This window comes from Passer domesticus, unplaced genomic scaffold (genome assembly GCF_036417665.1).
Source record: "Passer domesticus isolate bPasDom1 unplaced genomic scaffold, bPasDom1.hap1 HAP1_SCAFFOLD_277, whole genome shotgun sequence".
NCBI classification, from domain to species: domain Eukaryota; kingdom Metazoa; phylum Chordata; class Aves; order Passeriformes; family Passeridae; genus Passer; species Passer domesticus.
Genome location: NW_026990056.1, coordinates 34954 through 44323, shown reverse-complemented (window position 1 = coordinate 44323; position 9370 = coordinate 34954). Strand labels below are relative to the sequence as shown.

Below are 9370 nucleotides of genomic sequence, written 5' to 3'. Positions count from 1 at the left end.
GATGCGGCGCCGCCGCGTCAGGTAGCGGTTGTAGTGGAACTCCTTCTCCAGCTCCAGCACCTGCTGCCGCGTGTACGCCGTGCGCGAGCGCTTGGGCTCGCCCCCCGAGAAGTTGGGGTTCACTGGGAACGGGGAAAGGGGGTACAGCGGGGTGGTGGGGGAAAGGGGGAATTGAGGGGAAAATGTAGGGGGAAAGGGGGGACAAGCGGGGGAAAGGGGGGGATTATAGCGGGGTGTTTGGGGGGAAAGGGGAAAAAATTATAGTGGGTGTTTGGGGGGAAAGGGGAAAATTATAGCGGGGTGTTTGGGGAAAAGGGGAAAAAATTATAGGGGGAGTTTGGGGGAAAGGGGGAAATTATAGCGGGGTGTTTTGGGGGAAAAGGGGGAAATATTATAGGGGGAGTTTGGGAAAAAGGGGGGAAATAGGGGGGGGAAATATAGGGGGGTGTTTGGGGGAAAAGGGGGAAAAAATTATAGGGGGAGTTTGGGGAAAAAAGGGGAAAATATAAGGAGGTGTTGGGGGAAAAAGGGGAAAATAGGGGGGAAAATATAGCGGGGTGTTTGGGGGAAAGGGGAAAATTATAGCGGGGTGTTTGGGGGAAAAGGGGAAAAATTATAGGGGGAGTTTGGGGGGAAAGGGGGAAATTATAGGGGGAGTTTGGGGAATAGGGGGGAAAATATAGGGGGTGTTTGGGGGAAAAGGGGAAAAAATTATAGGGGGTGTTTTGGGGGGAAAGGGGAAAATAGGGGGAGAAATATAGGGGGTGTTTGGGGAAAATGGGGGAAATATAAGGGGGTGTTTGGGGGAAAAGGGGAAAAAATTATAGGGGGAGTTTGGGAAAAAAGGGGGAAAATAGGGGGAAAATATGGGGGGTGTTTGGGGGAAAAGGGGAAAAAAATTATAGGGGGAGTTTGGGGAAAAAAGGGGGAAAATAGGGGGAAAATATGGGGGGTGTTGGGGAAAATGGGGGAAAAAATTATAGGGGGTGTTTGGGGGGAAAGGGGAAAATTATAGCGGGGTGTTTGGGGGAAAATTATAGGGGGGTGTTTGGGGAAAAGGGGGAAAAAATAGGGGGGAAAATATTGGGGGGTGTTTGGGGGAAAAGGGGAAAAAATTATAGTGGGGTGAAAAAGTGGGAAAAAGGGGGAATTATAGCGGGGTGTTTGGGGAAAAAGGGGAAAATTATAGTGGGGCGGAAAAGTGGGAAAATGGGGGGAAAAGAGGGAGGGGAAAGGGGAAATTATAGCGGGGTGGAAAAGTGGGAAAAAGGGAGGAAAGGGGAAAAAGGGGGGGAAAGGGGGGGATTTAGAGCGGGGTGTTGGGGAAAAATGGGGGAAATAGGGGGAAAATATTGGGGGTGTTTGGGGGAAAAGGGGAAAATTATAGCGGGGTGAAAAAGTGGGGGAAAAGGGGAAAAAAGGGGGGGAAAGGGGGGATCACAGCGGGGTGTTTGGGGGGAAAAAGGGGGAAAATAAGGGGGGAAAATTGGGGGGGTGTTTGGGGGGAAAAGGGGGATGAATTATAGCAGGATGTTTGGGGGAAATGGGGGAAAAAAGGGGAAAAACGGGGGAAGAGGAAGGGAAATTTTAGGGGGGTGTATGGGGGGAAAAGTGGGGGGAAAAAGGGGAAAATGTATAGGGGGAATAAAGGGGGGAATTAAAGGGAAAAAGGGGAAAAAGAGGGAATAAAAGGGGAGATAAAGGCGGGAAAAGGGGAAAAAAGGGGAAATGTGCAGAGGGAGTAAAGGGGGGAATATAGGGAGGGAAAGGGGGAAAGAGTAAAAAATAGCATAAAAAATCAAATTAATAGCAAAAAAACCCCACCAAGAATCAGGTTTATAGCAAAACAAATACAGTGAAAAAAAAAAACCCCAGATTAAAGCGAAAGAAAAAACGCGTAAAAATCGGGTTAACAGAACAAAAAAAAAAAAAAAAAGGAGGGGTAAACAGGAAAGAAACACGAAAAAATCAGGAGAAGGGAAAAAAAAGTGAGAACGAGTCAGGTTAACAGGAAAAAGCATGTGGAATAAAACACGCAGAAAAATGAGGGTAAAACGAAAAAAAAAACAGACAAAAAAATTAAGGACAACAGGAAAAAATGCAGTAAAAATGAGGTTAAAAGGGGAAAAAATATAGGAATAAAAATTAAGGTTAACAGGGAAAAAAAAGGCAAAAAAGTTGAGGTTAACAGAAAAATAAATAGGTAGAAAATAGGTAAGAGAAAAAAAAATTATAAAACAAATAAAATTTGAAAAATTAAATTAAATCAATTAAGGTAATCAGAAAAAAAAAGGCCGAAAAATTGAATTAATGGGGAAAAAATCTGAGCAAAACATCAAATGAACAGAAAAAACACTGCGAATATTCAGATTAACAAAAAAAAATGACCAAAAAAAGGCAAATATGGGAAAACTCCGTTCCAAGTAAATCAAATAAAGCAAATAAAGACCAAAAAGCTCCCAGAAAAACATCATCAAATGAGCAGAGAAAAAACACGGCGAGGAAAGAAAACAAGAGCAGAGAAAAAAAAACAGAAAAAAATCAATATAAACAAAAAAATTTACAAAGAAAAATAAATAAATAAAGAGAAAAACAAGACAAAAAAGAAAAAACCAAAGGAAGGAAACAAAAAAAATCACAAACACAAAAATTAAATACATAAAGGCAGGAAAGGGGAAGGAGAAAAAAGCCAACGGACAAAAGAAAAAGCGTGGAAAAGTTCAAAATTAATAAATAAAGGGTGGAAAGGAGAAGAAGAAAATGCAATGGACAAAAAAAAAAAACGGGAGAAAAATTAAATTAGCAGTTAAAAGAATAAATAAAGAAAGAAGAAAAAGGAGAAGGCGAAGAAAACCCGGAGAAAATTAAATTTAAAAATAAATAAATAAGGGAAGGGGAGGAGAAGGAGAAAGAGACACGATGGGTAAAATAAACCAGAAAAAAAATTAACTAAAAATTTCAAAAAATTCAATAAAGAAGAAAAGGAGAAGAAAAAACCAATGAATTAAAAAAAAGAAATTAAAAAACGGGAAAAAAATAACATTAAATAAATAAATAAAGAAGAAAAGAGAGAGAAGGAGAAGAAGAAAACCCAACGCACCAAATCCACCAAAACCCCCAAATTCAACCCAAAAAATCCTCCCAGACACCCAAGAAGGGCACCAGGAACAGAGGGAGAGCAAACCCCAAAATCCCGATTAAAACCCAAATTCAACCCAAAAAATCCTCCCAGACACCCAAGAAGGCACCAGGAACAGAGGGAGCAAACCCCAAAATCCCGATTAAAACCCCAAAAATCGGCGCTGAGGGCTCGGGGCAGCGCGGGCTCCCCCGGCTGGGAAAAAGCGAATTAAAAATGGAGAAAATCAATTAAAAATGGATAAAATGAGTTCAAAAGTGAATAAAAATGAATCAAAAGAAAATAAAAATGAATTGAAAAGTGAATGAAAAATCTGAATAAAATGAATTAAAAATGAACAAATAAGTGAATGGAAAAGTGAATAAAAAAATGATCACAGAAGCGAATAAAAACGGGAATTTTTTAGAGGAGTGCCCATAAAGCAGCGGCGAAAGCAGCGAATGGAAGTGGGAAAAGCCGGTAAAAGGTGAATAAATTCTTGCGGGATCCCGCGGCCATAAAAGCGAATTTATGGCCGGGGTAATGAGGCGCTGGCAGCCGTAAATCCGCTCCGCTGGGCTCGCCCGCAGCGGGAAATCCCAAAAAACCCCAATCACGGGGCCGGGGAAAAAAGGGAATTTTGGGGGGGGCAAAGTGGGGGCAAACAGGAAAAGAAAGGGAATTTTAGTGGGGGGAATCACAGGGGAAATAAAGTTATTTTTTAATAGAGAATGGGGTGAAGATGGGGAGGGAAATGAGTGAAAAAAGGGGAAATAAAGTGAATTTTTGATGCGGAATGGGGTGAAAATGGGGAGGGAAATCAGTCAAAAAGGGGAAATAAAGTGAATTTTTGATGGGGAATGGGGTGAAGATGGGGAGGGAAATCAGGAACGTAGATGAAAATAAAGTGAATTTTTAGTGGGGAATGGGGAGGGAAATCAAAGGGAAATAAAGTTATTTTTTTAATGGAGAATTGAGTGAGGGTGGGGAGGGAAATGAGTCAAAAAGGGGGAAATAAAGTTAATTTTAAACAGAGAATTGAGTGAAAATGGGGAGGGAAATCGGGCACAAAAGGGGGAATAAAGTGAATTTCGAGCAGAGAGGATGGGGAGGGAAATCAGAGCTGAAAATAAAGTTATTTTTTAACGGAGAATAGAGTGAGGATGGGGAGGGAGGAAAGTTCTTTTTTTAGTGAGGGTGGCGCGGAAATCCGAGGAAAAATAAAGTTATTTTTAGCAGGGAGGATAGGGAGGGAAAAGAGGCACAGCGGTAAAAATAAAGTTTTTTTTTGGCATGGTGAGGAGAAATAAAGTTGATTTTTTAGGAGAGAAAAGAGCGAGGACGGCGCAGGAAAACAAAGGGAGAAATAAAGTTATTTTTCAGAGAGGGGATGGTGCAGGGAACGAGGCGGGAGGAGGAGAAAAAAGGGAATTTTTGGCAGAGGGGAGAGCGAGGACGGTCAGGAAATCAAAGGCGGGGGAGGAGAAATAAAGTTAAATTTTAGCTGGGGCAGGGCGAGGAACCAAAGGGAAAATAAAGTTATTTTTTAACAGGGGGACACAGTGAGGATGGGCAGGGAAAACAGACACGGAGGAGAAAATAAAGTTATTTTTTAACAGAGTGAGGATGGGGAGGGAAATCAAAGGCAGGGGTGAAAATAAAGTTGTTTTTAGCAGAGAGAGTGAAATCGGTGCAGGAAACCAGGAAAAATAAAGTTATTTCTGAATAAAGTGAGGGGATGAGGGAAAACAAAGCAAAAATAAAGTTATTTCTGAATAAAGTGAGGGGATGAGGGAAAACAAAGCAAAAATAAAGTTATTTCTGAATAAAGTGGGGATGGGGAGGGAAAACAAAGCAAAAATAAAGTTATTTCTGAATAAAGTGGGGATAAGGAGGGAAAACAAAGCAAAAATAAAGTTATTTCTGAATGAAGTGAGGGGATGAGGGAAAACAAAGCAAAAATAAAGTTATTTCTGAATAAAGCGGGGATGGGGAGGAAGGCAGAGGCAGAGGGGGAATAAAGTTCTTTTTGAGCATGGAGTGAGGATGATGCTCGAAGAAATCCAAGGCGAAAATGAAGTTATTTCTCATCCGAGTGAGGATGATGAGGGAGATCAAAGCCGAACCCAAAGTTCCTTCTGAGCGAAGTGAGGATGATGAAGGAAATCGAAGGCAGAGGGGGAATAAAGTTAAATTTGAGCAGAGGAGTGAGGAGGGCGAGGGAAACCAAAGCTGAAAATGAAGTTCTGTCCGAGCAGAGGAGTGAGGATGATGAAGGAACCGGAGCCAACCCCAAAGTTAATTCTGCACGCAGTGAGGATGATGAAGGAACCGAAGCCAACCCCAAAGTTAATTCTGCACGCAGTGAGGATGATGAAGGAACCGGAGCCAAACCCAAAGTTAATTCTGCACGCAGTGAGGATGATGAGGGAACCGAAGCCAAACCCAAAGTTAATTCTGCACGCAGTGAGGATGATGAAGGCCCCGGAGCCAATCCCGAAGTCCCTGCCCAGCGATGCCGCAGGGAGCCAGGCCGGCCGGCCGAGCCCCGAAACCCGCAGGTTTTTCCCCAGCCCGGAGTTTTCTCCCCCAGTCCCGGAATTTTCCCCAAAACCCGGAGTTTGTTTTCCCCGATCCCGCAATTTTTTCCCCAATCCCTGACTTTTTCCCTTTGGAGTTTACCTCAAACCCGAAGTTTTGTTTTTTGGTTTTTTGCTTTTTTTTTAACAGGAGTTTTTTTTTTCCCAGAATCCCTTTTCTTTTTTCCCCCAATCCCTTTTTTTTTCCTCCCCAATCCCGGGGGTTTTTTCCCCCTTCAATCCTTTTTTTTTTTTTTCCACAATCAGTTTTTTTTTCCCCAATCCTTTTTCCCCCTAATCCAGTTTTTTTTCCCCAATCTGTTTTTTCCCCAACCCCTTTTTTTCCCCAATCCGTTTTTTTTCCCCAATCCGTTTTCCCCAACCCTTTTTTTTCCCCAATCTTTTTTTCCCCAGTCCAGTTTTTTTCCCCAATCTGTTTTTTCCCCAATCAGTTTTTTCCCCAATCTGTTTTTTCCCCAGTCCAGTTTTTTTCCCCCAATCTGTTTTTTCCCCAATCTGTTTTTTCCCCCCAATCTGTTTTTTTCCCCAATCCAGTTTTTTCCCTCAATCCTTTTTTTTCCCCCAATCTGTTTTTTTCCCCCAATCTGTTTTTTTTTCCCAATCTGTTTTTTCCCCCCAATCCGTTTTTTTCCCCCAATCCTTTTTTTTCCCCCAATCCCTTTTTCCCCAATCAATTTTTTCCCCCTCAATCCGGTTTTTCCCCCAATCCCTTTTTCCTCCAATCCTTTTTTTCCCCCAATCCCTTTTTTCCCCCAATCCTTTTTTCCCCAATCAATTTTTTCCCCCCAATCCTTTTTTCCCCCCAATCCTTTTTTTTCCCCCAATCCTTTTCCCCCCTCCCCAATCCTTTTTCCCCCCCCCAATCCCTGTTTTCCCCCCATCTCCTACCGCTGCTGACGTGGATTTTCTTCATCCAGGGGTAGACCACGGGCGCCTTCCCCGCGGCCCCGCGCTGCCCCTCGGGCTCCGCGCACGCCGCCGGCCCGGGGGGCTCGCACAGCGGCGGCTTCTCCGCCAGCTGCTGCCTCCCTCCTCCTCCTCCTCCTCCTCCTCCTCCTCCGCCGCCTCCCCCCGCTCCGCGGAGCCCCGCGCAGCCGAAGGGGCGCTCGGGGAAGGCGGCCCCGAAGGCCGGGGCGTGCTGCGCGCAGCCCGGCTCCCGCCGCGCGTAGAACTCCGCGCCGGGCTCGGGGATGTAACTGCTCTGCGAGTACTCCTCGCACGGGGGGAACTTCGGATCGATGTAGCCCGAGTCCATCAAATAAGAGCTCATGATCATTAATTTCTGGAGTGGGAAATAATTTTTCTCGCTTTGTCGTTTTTCTGCTCCATAAAGCCCTCCTCCCCGCGGCCGCCCCGCAAAGTTTCTTTCACCATGTGACGGACGCGGCCAATCGCGCCCGGGCCGCGGGCCCCGGATCAGGAACCCAAAGAGGAGAGAAATTCACCCAAAACGGGGGGGGCTCACGTGGGAGGGACGGGGCAGCCACAGGGACCCGGATCGGGCGGCGGAAGGGGCGGAAAATCCCCCAGAACTGGGGTGGGAGGAGAGGGAGGAGAGGGGAGAGCCCAGAGAGGGGGGAGGGAGGAGAAAATCCCTGAAATTCACCCAAATTGTGATGGAGAGCGGTGGGAGGTGAGGGGAGAGCCCAGAGAGGGGAGAGGGAGGAGAAAATCCGTGAAATTCACCCAAATTGTGATGGAGAACGGTGGGAGGTGAGGGGAGAGCCCAGAGAGGGGGGAGGGAGGAGAAAATCCGTGAAATTCACCCAAATTGTGATGGAGAACAGTGGGAGGGTGAGGGGAGAGCCCAGAGATGGGATTAGAGAGAAAGAATTCCATGAAATTCACCCAAAATGTGATGGGAAACAGTGGGAGGGTGAGGGGAGAGCCCAGAGATGGGATTAGAGAGAAAGAATTCCATGAAATTCACCCAAAATGTGATGGAGAACGGTGGGAGGTGAGGGGAGATCCCAGGTCAGGGATAAGAGAGCAGAAATGCCAAAAAAATCACCCAAAATGTGATGGGAAACAGTGGAAAGGAGGTTTGGGTCAAGGGAGTGCCCAGAGCTGGGATAAAGGAGAGAAAATTCCATGAAATTCACCCAAATTGTGATGGGAAACAGTGGGAGGTGAGGGGAGAGCCCAGAGATGGGATTAAAGAGAAAGAATTCCATGAAATTCACCCAAATTGTGATGGAGAGCGGTGGGAGGTGAGGGGAGAGCCCAGAGAGGGGGGGAGGGAGGAGAAAATCCGTGAAATTCACCCAAAATGTGATGGGAAACAGTGGAAAGAGAGTTTGGGTCAAGGAGTGCCCAGAGCTGGGATAAAGGAGAGAAAATCCCATGAAATTCACCCAAAACGTGACGGGGAACAGTGGGAGGAGGGTTTGGGGCAAGGGGAGAGCTCAGGCCAAAGACAAGGGAGTGGAAATTCCACCAAATTCACCCAAAATACGACGGGGATGGGTGGGAAGGCAAGGGGTTAACTCAGGCCGGTGATAAGGGAGCAGAAACGCCATAAAATTCACCCAAATTGTGATGGAGAAAAGTGGGAGGGGGATTTGGGTCAAGGGAGTGCCCAGAGCTGGGATAAAGGAGAGAAAATCCCATGAAATTCACCCAAATGTGATGGGGAGGAGTGGGAAGGCAAGGGGTTAACTTAGGTTGTGGATAAGGGAGCGAAAATTCCATAAAATTCCATAAAATCCCACAAAATTCCATAAAATCCCATAAAGTTCCACAAAATTCCCTAAAATCCCATAAAGTTCCATAAAATCCCATAAAATTCCCCAGTTGTGATGGGGATGAGTGGAAGGGAGATTTGGGGTGAGGGCAGAGCCCAGGCCAAGGACCAGGAACCGAAATCCCCCAAATTCCCCCCAAATCTCCACCGGGGCCAAGGAGCCAGCCCAGCACTGGAGAAGGGAGAAAAAAAACCCTAAAATTGCCCCAAATGTGGGAGTTGGGGCGGGTTGGGATGGTTTGGGGGATTTGGGGTGGTTTGGGGGATTTGGGATGGTTTGGGGGATTTGGGGTGATTTGAGATGGGTTTGAGGTGAGTTTGGGGTGGTTTGGGGTTTGAGTTTGGGGTTTGAGTTTGGGGTTTGAGTTTGGGATGGGTTTGGGATGGTTTGGGGTGAGTGAGTTTGGGATGAGTTTAGGGTTTGAGTTTGGGGTGGTTTGGGGGGATTTGGGGTGAGTTTGGGGCGAGTGAGTTCGGGGTGAGCTTGGGGATTCTTTTGGGATGATTTCAGATGCATTTGGAAGGATTTAGGATGGGTTTGGGTTGGGTTGGGTTGGGGTGGTTTACGTGGATTTAGGGTGGATTTGAGATGAGTCTGGGATGGTTTGGGGTGGTTTGGGATGGGTTGGGATGGGTTGGGATGGGTTTGGGATGATTTGGGATGGGTTTGGGATGGGTTGGGGTGAGTTTGGGATGGGTTGGGATGGGTTTGGGATGGGTTTGGGATGGGTTTGGGGTGGTTTGGGATGGGTTTGGGGTGGTTTGGGATGGGTTGGGATGGGTTGGGATGGGTTTGGGATGGTTTGGGATGGGTTGGGATGGGTTGGGGTGGTTTGGGATGGGTTTGGGGTGGTTTGGGATGGGTTTGGGATGATTTGGGATGGGGTTTGGGGTGGTTTGGGATGGGTT

At 46.2% G+C, this 9370-nt stretch overlaps 1 protein-coding gene across 1 annotated transcript; it reads right to left on the bottom strand.

Annotated features, from left to right (window-relative positions):
• Nucleotides 1-5: 5 nt before the first annotated feature.
• Nucleotides 6-7078, bottom strand: LOC135292301 (homeobox protein Hox-C4-like; the record flags this gene model as incomplete). Its single annotated transcript, XM_064406501.1, has 2 exons — nt 6607-7078; nt 6-122 (listed from the first exon to the last, which is right to left on the bottom strand). Coding segments are annotated over exons 1-2 (505 nt in total), but the record flags the coding sequence as incomplete, so codon positions are not given.
• Between the last annotated feature and the right edge of the window lie 2292 nt (nt 7079-9370).